Below are 22,047 nucleotides of genomic sequence, written 5' to 3'. Positions count from 1 at the left end.
TTTAAAAAATAAAAAAATAAAAAATAAAACTCACTAAATCATTCATTTAACAAATATATATATATATATATATTTTTTTTGAGAACCTACTCTGTCCCCAGTTTTCTTTTAAGCTGTGGCCAAAGCCAAGCTTCTCTCACAGAGACTGACAGTGGCTCTCAGGAAATAAATAATGTTGCGTGTGAGCACTTGCACTCACAGTATCTTGTTGTATCTGTGCCAGGGCTGACCTTCGCTGCGGTTCACTGCTTGTCTGGGAAGCGACAAGGGAGTCTCATGCTTTACCGGGCAAATAGGTATCCCAGAGAGCCCCTTGGGCCTGTCACCTTTATCTGGAAGTCTAAGAAGGCCACAGGGGATACCTCTGAGGACAGGCAGTTGTGGATCTGGCTTCACCCAACTCTTAAGCTGGTATGTCATTTTGTTATTTAGTTATACAGGTGTAGAGGTATTTAGTCATACTCATGTGGAGGTCAAAGGACAGCGTGTGGGAATCTGCTCTTTTCTTCCACCATGTGGGTACCAGGGAGTTTGGTGGCAATCCCAAGCTGAGCCGTCTCACCTGCTTACTGTTACATTTTTAATCACTACTGGAAGACAGTATATTACAAATCTGGATGCTATAAAGATGGCCTGACAGTTTGATGTGATACTTTTTTTAGTGAATGGATTAAAATTTGTTTCCATACTTTCTCTCTCTTTCTTTCTTTCTTTCTCTCTCTCTTTCTTTCTTTCTTTCTCTCTTTCTCTCTTTCTTTCTTTCTTTTTTTTTTGTGTAGCCTGGTTGTCCAGGATTTGCTATATAGACCAAACTGGCCTCAAACTCAAGGCAATCTGTCTGTTTGTCTCCCAACCAAGTGCTGGGATTAAATCCATGTGCCATCATGCCTGACTCATATTTTTTTAGTTATTTTTTTTTAAATCTAAAACTATTGTACAAAGACTGGATAGACTTAACCTTGAACATGATTTTACACACACACACACACACACACACACACACACACACACATTATGTAATGATGAGCACAATGAACACATCCATGTCCATCAATTACATTTAACTTAAAAAATAGTTTTTAAGCATCTATTTCTATTTTATATGTATGCCTGGTAGCCACGGAGGCCAGAAAAGGTGGTTTTAAACACTGAGAGATGTCTTGAGCGATCTGTGTTCAAATTTTGAAGATTTAAAGTAAATGTTTAAATATTTCTTAGGCCGTCCTAGAGGAAATAAAAGCAACGTGCCAGTGTTCAGAACCAATCAAACCAAGTGTCTGTGTCCCTGACCCTCTCCCGACACCAGCTCAGGAAGAAAGTCAACCTGAACTAGCTGATGACAAAATTGGCAAGAAAAGGAAAAGGAAAGATGATGAAGAAAGTGCTAAACCAACTAAGAAAATTCTTGGCGATGGAACTAGAGACCCGTGTCAGCCACGTTCATGGGTCTCTCCTACCACAGGGATTATAATCAGGTAGGAGGCAAGTTTATGTGACTCCTGGGTATGTTCAGTGAAGACTGCCCCTCCTTTTTTTTTTCTCAAGAGAGGGTTTCCCTGTGTAGCCTAGCTGTCCTTGGAACTTGCTGTGTAGACCAGGCTTGCCAGATCTTCCTGCCTCTATCTTCCAAGTGCTGGGATTAAAGGTGTGTGCCACCACACCTGGCTCTGACTTGTTCTGTGTGCCACCCTGACTTGTCCTGTTTTGTTAGTAGTGCAGACGTTATGTGATGGTGGTTTTCGTTTCGTGGTCTCTTCTCAGTGATCTGACAATGGAGATGAGCAGGTTCCGCCTGATTGGCCCACTTTCCCACTGCATCCTGACCTCGGCACTGAGACCCGCTCCTGTGCACACAGTGAGTAAATGTGAGGTCGTGTTAGCCCAGGCAGGTCTGTAATGCAGTCTGACACCCACTGGATTGCCTTGTAAATGTGTAATTTCCCAGCTTGTTTCTGTTAACAAAGCTTTTTCTTTTACTCTTTCACTTCTAGAAGATCAAATCTCAGCTAGTAGGATAAGTCAGTTGAAGTTTTAATTCTTTTATTACTCAGAGTTGTGTAGGTATAGTCTCTGCTCCATAGATGGGCCATGGGATGTCTCTAAGATCTCTGAAATTGTGTGCCAGTATTTTTTTTTCTCCTTTTCCTTTAGTTTTTGTTTTCTTTGGGTTTGGCTTTTATGACATTTTCTGGAAAGTTAAGAGCAACTCGCCTATTGGCTCTTCAGGTCAGGAGCAGGGTCATGTGACACTGCTGGCCACTTAAACTGACCGAGTGGCTGAGGTATTAATTGTACCTTTATTTAATTTTATCTTAACTAGATTAAATTCAGGTGGCTCTTTGTGGCTTGTGGCCTTCATGCAGACAGTGCAGGTCACGAGTGTGAGGAGATCAGGAGTCAACTTTCCAGCTCAGATTCTGTTTATTTTCCATCTCAGTCAGTTGATTCAGCACTTGAGCCTCGCAGATATAATGTGGCAAATATGGTGACCAAGCTGAACACAAATTGAGCTTTTAGAGAGATGCTGTAAAGGAAGAAAGCAGCCTTTCTGTGGGTTTTTTTTGTTTTGTTTTGTTTTTGTTTTGTTATGTATACAGTGCTCTGCTGACATGTACACCTGCAGACCAGAAGAGGGCAGCAGATCTCATTATAGATGGTTGTGAGCCACCATGTGGTTGCTGGGACTTGAACTCAGGACCTCTCGAAGAGCAGGCAGTGCTCTTAACCGCTGAGCCATCTCTCCAGCCCCCAGTCTTTTGCCTTCACTTGAGTTCTGCCCCAGCCTTGGCCTCTTGGCCTTAGGGAGTGGCTTTAGGACTGTCCCTTGTTATTTCCCCTTGTAGGATGGACGGTGAGCTTTTACCGTTCATTTTATTCATTGTTTGTTTTTTGTTTTTGTATTGTGGTTTTTGTTTTGTTTTCGAGACAGGGTTTCTCTGTTTAGCCTTGGTTGTCCTGGACTCGCAGTATAGACCAGGCTGCTTCTGCCTCCCGAGTACTCGGATTAAAGGCCTGCGCTGCCGTGCCCAGCTAAAGATTTATTTGTTTATTATTTATACACTATTTTGCCTGCACCTCAGAAGAGGGCACCAGATCTCATTATAGATGGTTGTGAGCCACCATGTGGTTGCTGGGACTTGAACTCAGGACCTTTGGAAGAACAGCCAGTGCTCTTAACCTCTGAGCCACCTCTCCAGCCCCTATTTCATTCATTTTTGTTGTGTTGCTTTTTTGGAGATGGAATTCAGGCCTTATGCATACTAGACAAGGATTTGCTGTAGCCCTGAGCTATATTTCAAGTGCAATCTATTCACTACTTGTTGAGATAAAAACTTCTCAAATAGTTGAGTGATGGTGGTGTACGCCATTAATCCCAGCATGCAGGGAGGCAGGGGCAGGCAGATCTCTGTGAGTTTGAAGCCAGCCTGGTCTACAAAGTTGAGTCTAGGACAACCAGGGCTACACAGAGAAACTGTTTCTCAAAAAACAAAACAAAAGGAAAAGAAAAAATTGCCAAGTAGTTTCTCGTTTCATTTAAGGTAAAACTCAGCTCCTTTCGTGTGGCCTGTGGCCTCGGGGACCTTCAGCCTCCTTCCCCTCTGCGCCGTGGCCTGCTGGCCTTTCAGTTCTAGCACGCCGTGGCCTGCTGGCCTTTCAGTTCTAGCACGCCGTGGCCTGCTGGCCTTTCAGTTCTAGCACACCGTGGCCTGCTGGCCTTTCAGTTCTAGCACGCACCATTTCTCATGCCCGTCACAGTGCAGACCTATTTTCTTTCCGCCTGTTGAGCACTCTGTTGTGATGATCTTGGTTGGGCTAAATTTTCCTCATTTTCAAGTTTTAGCCCATCTCATCCAAACTATTCTCTCTAGAACTCTTCCCTGTGCCCTCAGGTTCACTTACCCAGCTGTTTCTGTAGCGTCTGAGCATTTGCTCTTGTGTTAACATCTGGGTCTCTCACTAGCCTCTGCGGTTCACGACGGCAGGCAGGGCTGGTCCACAGTGCTTAGCATACAGAGAAGGTCTTCCGTGTGCTAATAAATTATGGAGTGAAGATTTGATTCGGAAGGTTTGGTCCTGGAGCCTGCGCTCCGCACCGCTAAGCTGTGCTGCTTGTGTTCTGTGAGGTGCGTGGCGCCTGTCTCACAAGGGAGAGTCGTTGAGCACGAATCCTGGCTCTTGGTTGTCATGTCCGTCACTCTTCTAGTGCTGGAAATGCTTGCAAACCTTGCTAAATCCCGGTCTCGCCAAAGAAAGATGTAAGTGGGGTGTTTACGCATCTCATCCAGTGTGGCCGAGGACAGTGCAGTGGTTTACTTGACGTTTCTCATTGATTTGCTGAGAAAGTAGTATTTTATTGCTTAAACTAAAGATGATGAAGATGGTGAAACTGGAAGACACAGGTAACTCTTAGATAATTGTGCATAAGAAAGTGTGACAGTGCCGAGTAAGTACTGTCTGCGAAAGGCTCGCCTGTATTTCCGTGTATGTGAAACCTCTAATTAGAGGGTTAGTCTTTTTTTTTTTTTAAGATTTATTTATTTATTAGGCAATGTTCTGCTTGCATGTGTGCCTGCACAGCAGAAGAGGGCACCATATCTCCTTATAGATGGTTGTGAGCCACCATGTGGTTGCTGGGACTTGAACTCGGGACCTCTGGACGAGCAACCAGTCCTCTTAACCTCTGGGTCATCTCTCCAGCCCCTGTAACTGCTGTCTTAAATACAGTGACGTCTTCACTGCTGCTGCTTGTGAAATAGTTCTCCTCACACTCAGAAACATGGGCAGTGGAGCCATGCTGCAGCAGGTACTAGGCCTGGCTCAGCGTGGATACTAGGCTTTGCTCATGGTTTTTCTGCTGAGGAGGTGTCCTTGTTTTCCAGGGGGAGGAGGATGCAGAGGAGACACCTCATCAGTGGTGGAGCGACGCTTGCAAGAGCTCAGATGGTGTTTTTCTTCATCAAAGACAGGAAGCAGTGTTCGAGTTGCTGGGAGGTAGAAGGGGAGCGTTTGGTTGTGCTGCGGGGGGGGGGGGGGGGGGGGGAAGGGAGGAGCGGAGACGCAGGGGGCCGGGGTGGCTCCGGAGAGCAGTGTGCAGGTGGCCCCTAGTCAGGACTCTTGCTTTTCATGTTGCTGCTATTTGTTGGGACGTAACAAGAGAAGCAGCTAAGAAACCGAGCGTCAAGGATTACAGCACCGTGTTCATGTCTGTCTGTGAACTAACAAGGTTGTTCCTGTTCTAAATAACCAGCATTCTGAAGTAATGATGAAGTGGACAGGCAGGTGTTGACCTACTGTGTGTATTTACTGACCCTTGTATGCTCATAGCTGTTAGAAAAACATGTGTTCATGTTGTAAGATAGTAATTTTTATTACTTTTTATTTTGCAGGAAATGTTGTTTTTAAGGTCTTAATGTATTTTCTGAATGTGTTAATGGGAAAAGGCGATGTGTGTTTTAAAATAATTATACCCCAAAAAAGCTTTCATTGGAAAAATCTGAAAGGTTTCAAAATTCAAACAAGACTGTGTTAATATATATTGTGACTTTTTTTTAAACTAAAAATATTTTATTATCTTTATTCCTTATTTTGTGTTTATGTATGTGTACATGTGTGTAGATGTCAGTGCACAACTTGTGGAAGTTAGTTCTCTGCCTTTACTCACAGGGACCAGCCTTTACTCACTGAGCTGTCTGTATCACTGGCCCTGTGAGTGCCTTCTGTAAACTTGCTTTTTAATCCATTCATTCTGTTTCTGTTTTGTTGAAGGGATATCGTCACCTGCAGAAATTCCTGCGGGTACTATTCTGGGATTGACAGTTAGGGATCCGAGAGTAAATTTGCCCCCACAGCGGTCCAGAGCTTTGCCCGATCCAGAAAGATACCAAGGTAAAGTGCTTGCCACGTTCCTTGCTGTAGTGTAGTCGCTGTACCTGGGGTGTGTGTCAGAGGACGCTGCGTGGAGGGCAGTGTGGACCACGCAGCCAGCTGTTCACCTTTGTGGTGTATTTTCCCCCAGTCCTCTGTTTTCAGTATCTAGTGAGGTGTGGCTTTTTAATTCTCCCAAGTGCCCAGACTTTCAGATGTAACTGCAAGGAAGGGATGTGCACCGGCAGCTGGTCTTGTGCTCGTTGGAAGCCTCTGTCTGACCATACAGATGATCCAGGTTCGAATCCTGGCAAGGCCATCCAGGTGCTGAAGTCTCAGAGCACATGATTTTAACAGAGTAGCGGGTCGTGAGAGAGCTGCTTGTCTGGGAGTGTGGGAAGGTGGGTTGAGGCTGGTGAGAATTTTAAGCTAATGTGGGATGCTGCTGCATTGGGCTAACTATCACTTAAACACCAGTAATTAAGAGTAGTTTAAATAGCTTGTGAGCTGTGGGAGAAAAACATTTAAGTGCATTTTATAACAACTTCACAATTTTGTTTTTAACCCTTCTGTGTGTAGTTAGCTAGTTTATTAGGGACCAATAAAAATGGCCCTGTGAGAGTTCCACAAAAAAGGTGGCTGAGAGGATTTGAAGACACATCGGTAAGTTAGCTGTGGAGCGCAAATCTTCATTGCTTCCGCTTTCTCCTTTAGTGTGTATGGTCTGGCGTAACCGTGGAAGTTGGAGTGTCTACTGAGACTTACATGCAGAGCTGTAAACACCTAAAGCCACGGGCGAGCTCTCCATCTCTTGATGGGCAGTTTTGTCATGTCCTCCCCAACAGGCTTAATATGAATTAGTTCCCAGAAAATTAAAGTCTGTTGTGAACAATATGACTCAGTTTCCACTGTAGAGTTCACCAATGCGTTAGGCATTGGTACAGTATTTCATCACAGCCTGCTTTGTGTTACTGTTTTGGGTTTTTGAGACAGGGTCTGACTGGGTGTCCCTGGCTGGTCTGGAAATCTATGTAGAACAAGGTTGGCGTTGAACTATGGTGGAGCTCTGCTCTCTCGGCCTCCTGGGTACTGAGATAATTCAAGCCTGTTTTAAGCGCTGTAATTTCTTTGCAGATATATTTTATTTGATATTTGAGCTACATAAAGAAGCGTACTTTTTTTGCTGGGGATGTAGCTTAGTGGTGGGATGCTTGCCTGGTATGTGAGAGCTCCTGAGTTTAATCCCTAATGGTTTTGGCACAAGGACTTGCTATGTAGGGATGACTGGCCTGGAACTCGCTGAGTAACCCAGGCTGGCCTTGAACCATGCCGGTCTTCCCGCCTCACTGCCCTGAGTGCTTGGATTGCAGGCAAGAGTCAGCACACCTGGCAAGGAGTACACGTTCCACGTGAATTAGTTGAACTAGTGTTATATCAATACTTTGACTATCTCACTTAGGAAGATAAGTCAGACCAAAGGGCAGAGGTGTTTTTTGGTGGCCTGGGTTATTTAAAAGGTCAGGGCTAATCCCTGACAGAGTTCAGTCTGTCTGCATCTGAAGTTGTTGCCTGCCTGTTTTGACAGGCAGTAACCCTTGAAGAAGAGCTTGCCTGCTGTGGGTAGCAAGCTCCTTTTTTTTTCCCCCTAGTATAAACTGTATTTTGGCAGCTTTTACAGGTTCCTGGGAACCTGAGTGCTGTGTTCCCATGCTTTGAAGCATTCACCCTTTAAGTAAGAGTTAATTATTAATGTGTTTTTATAACACTTCAGTTTCATTAACTGAGTGGTTTACTGTGTAAGTAACTGGTCCCTGAGGTGAGACGTTAAAATACTGAACTGAGAATGGAGGTGTGGCTTGAGGCTAGAGCTCTTGCCCAACCACTGGGCCCTGGTTCAAGTCCCAGCACTGTAGAAATGAAAGAAGCCCTCAGACCACATTTGTGCTTTTGGGCTGCTGTGCTTGCTGTCTCTAGTAGCTGCTGATCTGCTTTGAGCTGGTCTTCGCCAGACTTGGCTGTGGAGCAGGCAGGGAATATGCTAAGTGTGCATTGGAAGCATTCATGCAGTCAACAAACCAAAACAGAAGGAAAGAAAGAAAGTACCGAGCTACATTTACATTGTATGTTTAGGCTTATTTTAAAAATTTTCCCTCAAAATACTCTTTGGCTGTACGTCTGTGCCACCAAAGCCATGAAGGAGTGTCTGGTTGCTTCAAAATAGCAGATGGGCCATCATCTTCTCCTTTTCCAGTGCTCGTGAGCACTCTCACAGCACAGCGCAGCAGAGGACTTCCAGGAGCTCGGGTTAGGGCAACTTTATAACAGCCGTGTGCCTGCTTCTGGGAAGACAAAGCTAGAAGCTTCAGCTAGGAGCTGGCCTGTCCCTACCACAGTGAGCTGAAGGCCACCGCTCCCTCTCTGCCAACCCTCATGTTTTCCCTGTGCCTGGTTTTGCCTTTTCCAGATGCCAGGTGGTTAGACTCATACAGTGGGTAGCCTTTTCAGACTGGTCCTCTTCCCTCGTGAGATGCATCCGAGAGCCCTCCTGTCTTCTTGTGACTCTGTACCACATTTGTTTAGCCCATCATCTAGAATATTTGAAGCTGGTGCTTTGCTGTGCCTTTGTTTGCTGAGAAGTCTGTGGCTCAGTCTGAATAAGTAGCTCGGTTATGCCCCTTGGATCTGTGCTGTGCTCCCTAGGACAGTGCTCTGGGTCAGCCAGGGCTGTCAGGGTGGGGCTGGTCCTACAGGGCAGTGCGAGCCTCCCTGGCACTCAGCTGCACCTGAGACCTCACTGTTGTCTCCAGGAGGAAGAGCACTTTACAGACCAAAGCGCTGCTTCTCTGCAGCTCTCTTCTCAGGCCTGTTTATCAATTACACTTTCGCCAAGTTTGTTCTCCCTTAAAATCTGCCACGCCATGGTTTAGTTATTTTTTCCCAGCCTGCAGACTCACACAGGTATGTGCTTTTAAGTGACTTTCTGTGTTGAAAGTTTGGGACAATAGCCGCTGCCCCACCCCCCCATTTTTTTTGCTTTTTTTGGAGACAGGGTCTCTCTGTTAGCCTTGGCTGCCTTGGACTCATTCTGTAGACCAGGCTGGCCTCGAACTCACAGCGATCCACCTGCCTCTGCCTCCCTGGCATTTAAAGGCGTGCACCACCATGCCCGGCCTTTAGTTCTTCAGTCTAACAGAATTAGATTTGAAAGACTTCTGTCATTCTGTCATGTTTAAGCGACTGCACATAGAGGTGACTTATGTCTGTGTAAGTGTGCATCACTGAAAACCCTCCCTCCTGGTCTTCTATAGTGCAGTGTGCTTTGCTCAAGAGAGAGTGTAGTTCACAAATAATGATGCTCCCCTTACAGAATTGGAGAAACGTGTTTTACAGACAGGAGCAAGTAGCTCAGTAAATGTCAGTTATAAGAGAAGGTGTCCTGTAGAATTTGATTATCTTAAATGTATTATTACTAGTGTGTGTTTGCAGAGAAGTAAATATCACAGAAAAGTTAATTCATGGACTAGGAAACCAATTATAAGAATAAGTAGGAACGTCCCATGAAATACTTTCCGCCATCATTCTGGCAGCATTAGGGTTTGATGGATGGAGAGTGTGGTTCAAGGCTGTTTCTTTTTCCTCTTAGATAACGAGCAGATTAAACAGCTGCTTCTGGAGGGTGTGCCTGTGGACTGCACGCATAGCTTTATCTGGAACCTGGATATCTGTAGGAGTGTCACAGAGAATAAGATCTCGGATCAGGTAACTAATGGGCCAGGATTGCTGCTATGCTGAGTGACAGGCAGTTGCTGTACTCAAGACCCTACAAAGGGACTTTATGTTCCATCGAGTCCCGTGTACTTACATGTTCTTTACTGCGATACTGAGAGATTAAAAAAAAAAAAATGATTTCTAGAACAAGACCTTTACCTGAAGTGAAAAATCTTGTGGTTTAATTTTTTAATTTTCAAGTCTATTTTCCTTAAGTATTGTGTCTTTAAGGTTCACAGTGATTGAACCCCAGAGTCAGGCATTGTGTCAGATGATGAGGTACTAGAAAGACTAAGGACTGCCTGGGGACACTGAGGCTGGCTTCGTGTGTGAAGGAGCCCGTGTTTGAACTTAGTCTCAGATGGGAGCTAGACTTGTCGGGGGCAAGGTCAAGGCTGCCGTGGGGAAAGGCTGTCAGGAAGTAAGAGCAGCATTTATAATGGCCCAGGCCTGAACCTGTGCATAACCGCCAGGTCAGACAGGACAAGGGAGAATGCTGAAGGGACACACGGACTAGACCGTAGAGGACCTCAAGGCATTGTAAAGATTTGTCTGGGTTCCATGGAAGGTTTTAAGACTGGCTATGACATGACTGGATGTCACTCTAGTGGTATATAGAGGTTGTGCATGGGGGGCAGGGACTAGGGGTCACATAGCCTGAAAAGGATCACATAGATAAAATAGCTGAATGGAAAGAGATGGTGGGCTCTAAGTTGTGCAGTAGCTGGGGGCATGGGCCAGGGAACCTATTTCCAGAGGGTAAAATCGACGGACGACACTTGGTGGTTGCTGGAGGGTGACAGACGGTGTCTGTAGATTAGCTCCTGACTTTCTAGTTTGGCTGTATGGTGTGAGACAAAAGACAGCCAGAATCATGTTGATTTGTTCACTGTTGTACTCCCAGATCCTAGAAAAACACTTGGCACAAAGAGGTGCTCGGTAAACGTTTGGATGGATGAATAATGAGCTCTGGGGTCTGTGTATCATTCTGTTAGGTGGGGGGGTTGGAAGAGGACCATGGGAAAGGCACATCTGAGAGGCAATGTGCTTCTCAGGAATGGATGTCTTAGAGCCTGGTCTTAAATCCCAGGTGGGAAGCTTGGGAAAATATTGTGGAATGGATGGCAAATACACAGGTAGTCATAGAAGCTTAGCAAAGGTAAAAAGGCCAAGGCTTGAAGAGTGCTGTTGAGGTTGCAGTTACACCAAAATGTGGAGGAATGTCTCAGTTCCAGTCAGCTGAGGAGCAAAGGCAGTGGCTGCGCATCGCTGAACTTGGCCCAGAAGGCTTCCCTCCCTCCCTCAGCAGCTCCGAGTGAGGTCTGGAAGGATGCTGTCACTCCTCACACCGGACTTGTTCACAGTTTATAGTGCCATCTGTCATTCAGACCTGCAGAGAGGTTTTCTTTTCTTTTCTTTTTTTTTTTTTAAGATTTTATTTATTTATTATTAAGAATACAGCGCTCTGCCTGCATGTATGCCAACATGCCAGAAAAGGTCATCAGATCACGTTATAGATGGTTGTGAGCTACATGTGGTTGCTGGGAATTGAACTCAGGACCTCTGGAAGAGCAGACAGTGCTCTTAACCTCTGAGCCATCTCTCCAGCCCAAGAGGTTTTCTTAAGAGCACAGCACCGACCCCAGTTGCTCATCCTTGTGAAGTTAATTTTTGTACTGTCTTACTTAATGAGAACACAGCGTAATCAAAATAAAAGGGGTAGCGTGTACAACTGTAGAATTAATTTTGATGCGAGGCTAGCAGAATGAACACACGTAGGTTAACTTTGAGTCTTCTGGCGTACCCTAGCCCGGACTGCAAGTTTAAGACAATTTGGCATCTTCCCACCAGAGCCTGTGTGCGTAGAGGGAAACCTTTATAGGAAGGCTACTTTTACTGACGCTGGCTTGTGTTTGCTCACTCAGGGCGTTTTACTTTTACTTTTTACAGGAACGTTTATCTTCTACATTTGCTCCTAGGGGGTCCCAGTAAGATCTAGAAGACGGTGGCTGTTTGTGTTGACTTGTGTTCCTCCCCTTAGGACTTAAACCGGATGAGAAGTGAGTTGCTGGTGCCCGGGTCACAGCTTGTTTTAGGGCCCCGTGAATCCAAGATACCCATGCTTCTGGTTCAACAGCCAGGAAAAGTGACCGGCGAAGACCGACTGGGCTGGGGAAGTGGCTGGGACATCCTCCTCCCCAAGGGCTGGGGCATGGCCTTTTGGATCCCATTTGTAAGTCGCCTTTCGATTTCAGCTAATAATTGAAATAATAAAAACACACCATGACAGATAGTAGATGCTAAATGTTCTGTGCGTGGTGCACAATTTAGAAACCGAGTGGTATGTTTCCATCCTTAGAGGTGAAATAGTGGCTATAGAAATACAGAATAGTTCACATGTGTCGTTCCCGGAGGAGCCAGGCTGTCATGGTTAAGACCTGTGGAGGGCCAGCAGGAGGGCTCAACAGGTTAAGGTGCTTGCCACCAAGCCTGACAACCTGAGTCTGATTCCCAGTACTCACAGGGTGGAAGGAAAGAACGGCTGTCTCAAGTTGTCCTCCGACCTTCACACATGCTCAATGACGTGTGCCCATGTGCGTGTACACAAACACAAAATAAATAGAATTTAGTAATAAGAAAGACAGGAGTGTAGCCCCCCACCCCCATCTCCCCCAAGGCAGCCTTTCTGTGTACCCCGTGCTGGCCTGGAATTTGTTATCCTGCTCAGTCGCCCAAGCTGGGAGTACAGGAGTGAGACACAGTGCTGGCTCCCCGTTGTATGGATTTCTTGCTTATGCGTTGATCGTCCATCTGTCTACCCTTGTCCCACAGTCTCGCCCCAGGCCTTCCCACACGCTAGCAACAAACAGTATTTGAAGGTCTTGAAGTAGAATGATTTAAAAAAAAAAATAGGTAACAATAATGCTGCATTTTCAGCTTGCAGAAATTCATTAGCTTAGCTTTTACGGGAGTACAGAGCATGCTGTTGTGGTTTTTAAATGCTAACTATAAGCATATACTGTTCCTGTTTTTTAACTGTAGCCAAATTATTTTTAACACTTGTGTGTAAGCTACTTCTGGTTAGTTTAAGCATTACTTTGATATCAATGATAAGTGACATGCCAGTGCCTAGATTAAGTTGTTCTACTTAATTTTTAAAAAAAGATTTATTCATTTATTTATTTGTTAATTATTTATACAGTATTCTGCCTACATGAACACCTGCATACCAGAAAAGGGCACCGGATCTCAGTATAGATGGTTTTGAGCTACCATGTGGTTCTGGGATTTGAACTCATGACCTTTGGAAGAGCAGGCAGTGTTCTTAACCTCTGAGCCATCTCTCCAGCCCCTTAATTTAATTTTTTTTTTTAAATTAGGAAATGTTTTGTTTTTTCTTTAGTACTGAGGATTGAACTGAGGGTCTTAGGCAGGGTATGAAGCATTCTGTCACTGGGCTACATCTGCAGACATTAGGCATTATTTCATTCACATAGAAAAGACGAGGTCCTGACGTGCCCGAGGGCTGTGCGCCCTGTGCCTGCCATCCCGCCAGGGAAGTGAAGCCCATAGAGTCACTGCAGCGCTTCACGTCCTCACAGCAGTCTCACCTCTCCTCCTAAAGTAGCACCTGGTTACCTCCCTGCACATCCTTACACCTGTGTCAGATGCTTGTCTCTGTAATAAGTACATGCTTTTAATCTATGTGCCTTATCGTGTGTCTGCTTCTGTGACCTGTAGTGTTTACTGTTGCTCATTGTTGTATTTGCTAGGTATTGAGTTTTCCCCGTGTTGCACTACTGGATGGTGTTGGTTATAGTGTTATCTTAGTGTGTATTTACCAATTTTCCTTGCGATGGGCTTTTAGGTTATTTCTCATTTCCCCTGTATTGTTAGGCAGTTTCACTTCAGGTTAGTACACTGACAGGGCCTCTTGACATTTCTTTTAGATCTACCGAGGTGCAAGAGTTGGGGGATTAAAAGAGGCTGCAGTACATTCTCAGTACACACGGTCACCAAACGTCCCAGGCGATTTCCCAGACTGCCAAGCTGGCCTTCTGTTTGCTGAAGACCAAGCTAAGGATCTTCTAGAAAAGTATAAAAGGTAAGGAACTGTCCTTCTAGTCTGTTGTCTCCAGGGTCGGGAAGCGCCTGCTGGAATTGCCTGATGGCTTGGGTGGCCCTGCGTAACCCTGTGTGTAGTGCCAGCTTTCCCTCGGGCTCTCTGTTACAAGCCAGCAGACTTTTGCCCTTTAGAGGCTCATCTGGTACAGCCCTTGTCCTGGCTCTCTCCTGACTTGAGTGATGGGCAGCTGACCTGCAGACATGCATTTCAGATACTTGCTAATAGATCGCAGTACTACCCCTCCCCCATTCTTGCAGAGATTGCAGTTTAAAGAAACTGGTTTTAGAATAGCACGATTTGTACAAGTTTAATGAAACCATGGAGGACACAAAACACTTTAACCTGGTGCAGTTCTGCCTTCCAAAGTGATATGCACTGTGTTCAAGCATGGAAGTGGTTTCTTGTTTGTGGTGCCTGTGGATCTAGCCATAGGTGGTGTACACTAGGCCACTCTAACCAAACAGTTGTTGTTTGATGAATGGGTGGATAACTGAATGGTGCAGTGGCTTTGCTGGGAGCTCCAGGGGCTGAATTGGGAATCCCTGTTCATTACCACAACCACAGAGAGAGGCGGGGCCTGGCTGCCTTTCTAGCCGTCGTTGAGTGACGACGGACAGATGGAAGACTTGGATAAGTTACGACCTGATCTGGTTGGTACTTACCTGATCTGTACATCCCATACTGTGTGCTTGAGAGTCCTGTAACGGAGGATTTTATTTTTCACTAAACCCTTTCATGTATATTCTCCATAGGTAACAAAGTTTCCTACATAGAAGAATGGTATTATCTGTACTATTTTGAAACCTTGCCTTTTCATTTAATCATATACTGTGTTGGTTTCCCTATAGCGATAAATAACGGTCATAAACCAGATGTTGGCAAACTTTTTTTGTAGAGGGCCATATGATGTGCACCTTTGACTTTGTAGACCCTTTGGTCTCCATTACATGGTCTCAGCTCTGCCACTGTGACAGGGAAGGTGACATATAAACAAACAAATGTGGTGGAGTTCCAACCAGGGCTTACTTACAGCCACTTGCATTTAAAATTCATAGAACTTTCAGCGTCATAAAGTAGGATCATTTTCCTTTTCTTTTTCTTTCTCTTTTTTTTTTTTTTCCAAGACAGGGTTCCTCTGTGTAACAGAACCCTGCCTGCCCTGGATTCACTTTGTAGAGCAGGCTGGCCTCAAACTCATAGAGATCCACTCGCCTCTGCCTCCCCAATGCTTGGATTAAAGGTGTGTGCCACCACGCCTGGCCCTCATTTGCTTCTTCAGTGAGTAGAAATATGAAAATCATTCTTAGCTCGTGGGTCATTTAATGTTTGTTTGTCTTAGCTGCCAATTCTGGTGCTGGCAGAGCTCTAGGTGACCCTGTAGGGCTGCAGCATGGATGTACTGTGTGTGGGTGACCCTGTAGGGCTGCAGCGTGGATGTACTGTGTGTGGGTGACCCTGTAGGGCTGCAGCGTGGATGTACTGTGTGTGGGTGACCCTGTAGGGCTGCAGCGTGGATGTACTGTGTGGGTGACCCTGTAGGGCTGCGGCGTGGATGTACTGTGTGGGTGACCCTGTAGGGCTGCAGCATGGATGTACTGTGTGTGGGTGACCCTGTAGGGCTGCAGCGTGGATGTACTGTGTGTGGGTGACCCTGTAGGGCTGCAGCGTGGATGTACTGTGTGTGGGTGACCCTGTAGGGCTGCAGCGTGGATGTACTGTGTGGGTGACCCTGTAGGGCTGCGGCGTGGATGTACTGTGTGGGTGACCCTGTAGGGCTGCGGCGTGGATGTACTGTGTGGGTGACCCTGTAGGGCTGCGGCGTGGATGTACTGTGTGGGTGACCCTGTAGGGCTGCAGCATGGATGTACTGTGTGGGTGACCCTGTAGGGCTGCGGCGTGGATGTACTGTGTGGGTGACCCTGTAGGGCTGCAGCGTGGATGTACTGTGTGTGGGTGACCCTGTAGGGCTGCAGTGTGGATGTACTGTGTGGGTGACCCTGTAGGGCTGTGGCGTGGATGTACTGTGTGGGTGACCCTGTAGGGCTGCAGCGTGGATGTACTGTGTGTGGGTGACCCTGTAGGGCTGCAGCGTGGATGTACTGTGTGGGTGACCCTGTAGGGCTGCAGCGTGGATGTACTGTGTGTGGGTGACCCTGTAGGGCTGCAGCGTGGATGTACTGTGTGATTGACCCTGTAGGGCTGCGGCGTGGATGTACTGTGTGGGTGACCCTGTAGGGCTGCAGCGTGGATGTACTGTGTGTAGGTGACCCTGTAGGGCTGCAGCGTGGATGTACAGTGTGTGGGTGACCCTGTAGGGCTGCAGCATGGATGTACTGTGTGGGTGACCCTGTAGGGCTGCAGCGTGGATGTACTGTGTGTAGGTGACCCTGTAGGGCTGCAGCGTGGATGTACAGTGTGTGGGTGACCCTGTAGGGCTGCAGCGTGGATGTACTGTGTGGGTGACCCTGTAGGGCTGCAGCGTGGATGTACTGTGTGGGTGACCCTGTAGGGCTGCAGCGTGGATGTACTGTGTGTGGGTGACCCTGTAGGGCTGCAGCGTGGATGTACTGTGTGTGGGTGACCCTGTAGGGCTGCAGCGTGGATGTACTGTGTGATTGACCCTGTAGGGCTGCAGCGTGGATGTACTGTGTGTGGGTGACCCTGTAGGGCTGCGGCGTGGATGTACTGTGTGGGTGACCCTGTAGGGCTGCAGCGTGGATGTACTGTGTGGGTGACCCTGTAGGGCTGCAGTGTGGATGTACTGTGTGTGGGTGACCCTGTAGGGCTGCGGCGTGGATGTACTGTGTGTGGGTGACCCTGTAGGGCTGCATCGTGGATGTACTGTGTGTGGGTGACCCTGTAGGGCTGCATCGTGGATGTACTGTGTGTGGGTGACCCTGTAGGGCTGCATCGTGGATGTACAGTGTGTGGGTGACCCTGTAGGGCTGCAGCGTGGATGTACTGTGTGTGGGTGACCCTGTAGGGCTGCGGCGTGGATGTACTGTGTGTGGGTGACCCTGTAGGGCTGCGGCGTGGATGTACTGTGTGTGGGTGACCCTGTAGGGCTGCAGCGTGGATGTACTGTGTGTGGGTGACCCTGTAGGGCTGCGGCGTGGATGTCTGTGTGTGGGTGACCCTGTAGGGCTGCAGCGTGGATGTACTGTGTGTGGGTGACCCTGTAGGGCTGCGGCGTGGATGTACTGTGTGTGGGTGACCCTGTAGGGCTGCAGCGTGGATGTACTGTGTGTGGGTGACCCTGTAGGGCTGCGGCGTGGATGTACTGTGTGTGGGTGACCCTGTAGGGCTGCAGCGTGGATGTACTGTGTGTGGGTGACCCTGTAGGGCTGCAGCATGGATGTACTGTGTGTGGGTGACCCTGTAGGGCTGCAGCGTGGATGTACTGTGTGTGGGTGACCCTGTAGGGCTGCAGCGTGGATGTACTGTGTGTGGGTGACCCTGTAGGGCTGCGGCGTGGATGTACTGTGTGGGTGACCCTGTAGGGCTGCAGTGTGGATGTACTGTGCTCATCAGTGGCCTTAGGTTACCTCTGTTTTCTTGTCCTGTGCTTTGGGGATCTTATGTATGTATCTCTATATGTTTGTCTGAATCATTCATTCATTCAGCACATACTTGTTTCAAGCCCATGATTGGGTTAACACCATCTGCACCCTGTAGCTCCAGCAGGCACGGGGAAGACTAAGTCTGTCCATGACTTCATGGAGATGCTTTTTTTTTTCTTCTTAGAATAACCAATGTGAATTTCGCTTTTACTTTATTTTACTTTTTGATAATTCCATATGTCTATACAGTGTACAGTGGTTGTAGCTGCTGCTCCACTGTCACCTCTTTTCACCCTCCCCGATCCTGCTGGCCTCCTCCTCCCCAGCTCCTCCTCCTGGCTTTTTTTTTTTAAATTTGGGTTGCTTGTCTGAGTATGGGTATGGGCTGTTTCCTGGAGGATGGGCTAGTTGACAGTGGGTGTACTGCTCTGCTCCTTGGGCAACTACTCCCTGCCAGTAGCTCCTCAGAGAGCCTGGTGAGCCCTGCCGAATCCGTGCTGGAGATTTTGGTTTGTTTTTTCGACCCAGGGTGTTCTGGCTGTCCCGGAACTTACTCTGTAGATCAGACTGTCCTCTGACTCCCAAGTGCTAGGATCACAGGTGTGTGCCGTCACTGCCCGGCTTAAAAGCGTAGATCATACAAGCCCCCCGCCTCCTCGACCCTACCACCCCTGCTGCAGTTTTGACTGGCTTGGGCTTTGCAGGTCTTGAGTGGGTAGGGTAGCCTCTGTGTGTCCGAGGCGTGCATGGCTGTGCTGTACCCAGAGGACAGGTTGCACTGTAGTCACCCCTTTCACCCTTTCATGTCTGGGACTTTCTGCCCCGCCGTTGCCTGGACCTGGGTAATGCAGATGGATGCCGAGTACTCAGCGGTCACTTACTCTCTGTACTTTGACAAGTTCCAAGTCTGTGCATTAATTGCCGCCCACTCCAAAAAGCAGCTTCTCGGGGTCACGGCTGAGAGCAGCACAGTCCATAAATATAAATAGAAATGTTTAGAAGGCAGTTTGACTACAGAATTTAGCAGAACATTGGTAGTTTGATTCTCCCCAAGGGACTAACTATGGTTTATAGTTGAGCATCTCCCTCGTGTCTGACCTGGAGTGTCCCTGCCGCCCTCCAAAACCACAGCCTCACCGTCAGTTTCCTGTGTTGCCTTCCAGGTGCACAGAGCTTTGCAGGCACATGGTCGTTCTTTTTGCTCTTTTAGTTTTGTTGTTGTCAGGCCAGAAGTGAGGGAGGAGCCTCATTGTAACCTTGACTTAGAGCTGTGTGCATCTTCAGGGATAGCTCTGCCCACCCCAGGGCGCCATGCACGTGGAGCTCTAGATCAGCATTGAGGTACTATATTTGGTTTTCAGAGGCTAATTAAAAAACCAGATCTGAGCTGGAGAGATGGCTCAAAGGTTAAAAGTGCTTCTGCTGGCTGCTCTTCCAGTGGTCCTGAGTTCAATTCCCAGCAACCACATGATGGCTCATAACCATCTATAATGAGATCTGGTGCCTTCTTCTGGCCTGCAGGCAGAATACTGTATACATAATAAACAAACAAACAAATCCAAATCTTTCACAGAGCGCGGTGGCCCACGCCTGTAATCCCAGCACTTGGGGAGGCAGAAGCAGGCAGATCTCTATGAGTTTGAGGCTAGCCTGGGCTACAAAGTGAGCCCAGGACAGTCAAGGCTATACATAGAAACTCTGTCCTTGAAAAAACAAAAAAAAAGTTAAAAACTTAAAAACAAACAAACAAAACCCCAAAGATCTAGGCCTGGTGGTGCACACCTTTAAACTCAGCACTGGGGAGGCAGAGGCAGGTAGGAAGGCTTGCGTGCGTGTGCGCGCGTGTGCGTGTGTGCGTGTGTGTGTGCATGCTTGCGTGCATGTGTGTGTGTGTGTGAGATATTTGGAGATGTGTTATGATGGTTATGGCTGTTTTAATTATCTACTCTTTAATTGCTTAAAATTTGTTTCTTTTTTTCATTAGACGCCCTCCTGCCAAAAGGCCCAACTACGTTAAGCTTGGCACACTGGCACCTTTCTGCTGTCCATGGGAACATCTGACTCGGGACTGGGAGTCCAGGGCTCAGGCCCAAGAGACAGATATTATAGCTTCAATGCCCGGTGCTCAAGGGAGTGTCCCAAGACCACCCGGAGTGTCTTGTGTCCCTGAAGAGATCTGTCAACCATCTGATGAGGCAGGCATAGCTGAAAACCAACCCATGAAGCCAGAGGTCACAGGCTGTCAACCTCAGGCACGGACTGAGGCAGTTCTGGAGCAGAGTGCCAGTGAGAATCACATGGCTTCCACCGGTAGCCCCACTAGCCAGCTCTGTGTTGTTCGGTAAGTGTAAGCAGCTGCCAGATATACATTTTGAATGGTTTTCTATATTGAACATGCTAATTGGTGACTTTCTAAAAAGGGAGCCGTTTCTCTGAGGGCCTGGGGAAACAGTTTAATATTTGATTTGAGACATAGTACTAAGTGATGAGAAGATTACAATGCTGCCCTAAGTCAGGCAAACCCGCCTGGTGACGGGCCTCTGTTCTGCCGTGGCCTCTTAGGTTCTTGGGAATCGTGTGGCTGTGGGGTGGGCCAGCAGCCGTTCTTTCTAGCGTGGTGGGGATGTGTGGCTTCCCTGTACAGGGGGTGTTGCCCCCATCGCTGCTGTGGCTCAGCCCTGCTTCTCAGCGCTCTCTAATGTACTCTCACTTTGAATATCCCTCTTTTTTTCCCTCAAACTTGCATGCTTTTGCTTAATTACAAACCTATGTTCTATCTTATTTTTCTCTATGTCTTACTTTTTTTCTGCCCCACTATTATAATCTTTATTCTTTCAGTTTTAGAACGGCAGGCACATGAAAAGAAGATTATTAGTACTAAGTGTATTGCACGCTTTAAATAGTTTTTAGTTATAATTTCGCATGTCTCTTACTTTGTGTAGGAGTAGGGAGTTACGGAAGCAGCTGTCTGCCTGGTGTGGCCGCAGTTCTGAGGCCAGGAAGGCTCCCGGCAGAGGCCAGCAAGAACTGACCAGAAAGGCCTGCTTGTCCATTCTGCATGATTATCCCAGAGCTCTGGTGTGGGTCAGCCTGTCCCTGCTCAGGAAGGGCAGCCCCGAGCCGCGCACCATGATCTGTGTCCCATCCGAGGAGGACCTGCTCCAGCTCAGTCAGGATCAGCATTACCACGGACCCAGGGAGCCCAGACACAGCGACCCGTTCAAGAGCCTGATTCTGAAAGAGAAAGAAAAGAAGAAAATGGAGAAGAGGCGGAGCCGAGACCACACGGTCCCCACAGGCATGGCAGTAGAGGCACCTGCAGTTGCGCCAGAATCTCTGACTCGGGGGCTATGGGCAGGCCCCCTCCCGGGACTGACGTCACACTGCTCCAGAGTTCTCCTGGGCTTTGTCACTCAGGGAGACTTCTCCATGGCTGTTGGCTGTGGAGAAGCTCTAGGGTTTGTTAGTGTGACCGGCTTGCTGGAAATGTTGTCCAGGCAGTCAGCAGCCACAAGGGGCCTGGTGCTGCTGCGGCCGCCCACCTCCCTGCAGTACCGCTTTGCAAGACTTGCCATTGAGGTCTGAACGTGGGCTCACAGCCTTGATACCCTAACTCTTTCTGTCACCCCACAGATAGTCCTGGCTGTCTCTGTCATCTGATTTAAAGTAGAAAGTAAAACTGCTTAGAAACAAGAATTAAAGTTATAGTTATGTGGCTGATGATCTGTTTGCTTTATCCTAACAATCTGAGTGTTTTCCTGTTTGGTTATATGCTTGACTGGTTGACATGGTATAAAGTACCCCCTCCCCCCCTCCCCCCTCCCCCCCATCCCCCTTCGGTTGTTAGGAACAGAAAGCTGTGAGGTCTCTTTGAAAAATTTTACTTACATGGTTTGCAACAATAACTGTTAATTGTTTTACTAAGGAAGGGACTTCAGGGAACTGGGGTGTGGCTCAGTGGTCACACTCCTGCATGTATGAGGCCCTGGGATTGAGCCTAGCAGCAGAAAGCTAGTGAGACAGGCGGACACTGCAGATGCCTGGCTCTTAACATCCATGGGCAGGTCACATGGGCTGCATTCAGTTATGCCCTGGTGAACTGAACGTTTCGTGCCATAAAGAAATCACAAATTGCTGCCTATTGTCAGGTGGGCTGGGTATATCACAAAATATGTTGGTTTCTGTGGTACTGCTTTGTTACTTAACTTTTAAAAAATACCATGGAAATACTAGTTTTGATGAGGTTGTCAACATTGCCTGGCAGATGTGGCACCAGTCTTTAGCCAGGACTTTCTGGAACTATTAAGGAGATCCTGGGTACTGCGCAGTCTGGGCTGCAATGTGGATGGCCGCCACCACCATGATGCCATTTATGACATCAACAGTGGTGCGGTGGAATTGCCTACCTAGGTAAGAAGCAACGAGAGAAAATATTTTAATTTAAAAAAAACCATCTGGTTAAAAAATAAAACAAAACATTGTTTTTGCAGATAATTACTGGAGGCCATGAAGTTTTACATTTCAAAATATATTTTATTTATTATTTATACAGTATTTTGCCTACATGTGTGCCTGCACACCAGAAGAGGGCATCAGATTTCATTATAGATGGTTGTGAGCCACGATGTGGTTGCTGGGAATTGAACTCGGGACCTTTGGAAGAGCATTCAGTACTCTTTTTTTTTTTTTTTTTTTTTTTTGGTTTTTTGAGACAGGGTTTCTCTGTGT

General features: G+C 47.3%; 1 protein-coding gene across 2 annotated transcripts in view; it reads left to right on the top strand.

The window, feature by feature from the left end:
- The window catches only part of POP1 (POP1 homolog, ribonuclease P/MRP subunit), a 36,542-nt gene extending 15,510 nt beyond the window's left edge, over positions 1-21,032 (top strand). For both annotated transcript variants that reach the window (XM_084751304.1, XM_084751305.1), the window contains exons 7-16: positions 224-411; positions 1,219-1,475; positions 1,762-1,855; positions 4,881-4,992; positions 5,767-5,886; positions 9,509-9,624; positions 11,675-11,866; positions 13,584-13,738; positions 19,304-19,660; positions 20,262-21,032. In XM_084751304.1, coding sequence (XP_084607430.1) covers positions 224-411; positions 1,219-1,475; positions 1,762-1,855; positions 4,881-4,992; positions 5,767-5,886; positions 9,509-9,624; positions 11,675-11,866; positions 13,584-13,738; positions 19,304-19,660; positions 20,262-20,904 — 2,234 coding nt within the window. In that variant the 3' untranslated portion in view covers positions 20,905-21,032. The remainder of the gene's footprint in view (positions 1-223; positions 412-1,218; positions 1,476-1,761; positions 1,856-4,880; positions 4,993-5,766; positions 5,887-9,508; positions 9,625-11,674; positions 11,867-13,583; positions 13,739-19,303; positions 19,661-20,261) is intronic.
- The last annotated feature ends 1,015 nt before the right edge of the window (positions 21,033-22,047 follow it).

This window comes from Acomys minous, assembly GCF_964271855.1.
Source record: "Acomys minous genome assembly, chromosome: 12".
Classification (NCBI taxonomy): domain Eukaryota; kingdom Metazoa; phylum Chordata; class Mammalia; order Rodentia; family Muridae; genus Acomys; species Acomys minous.
The sequence above is the reverse complement of the archived record's forward strand: the minus strand, read 5'-3'. Positions and strand labels throughout refer to the sequence as shown.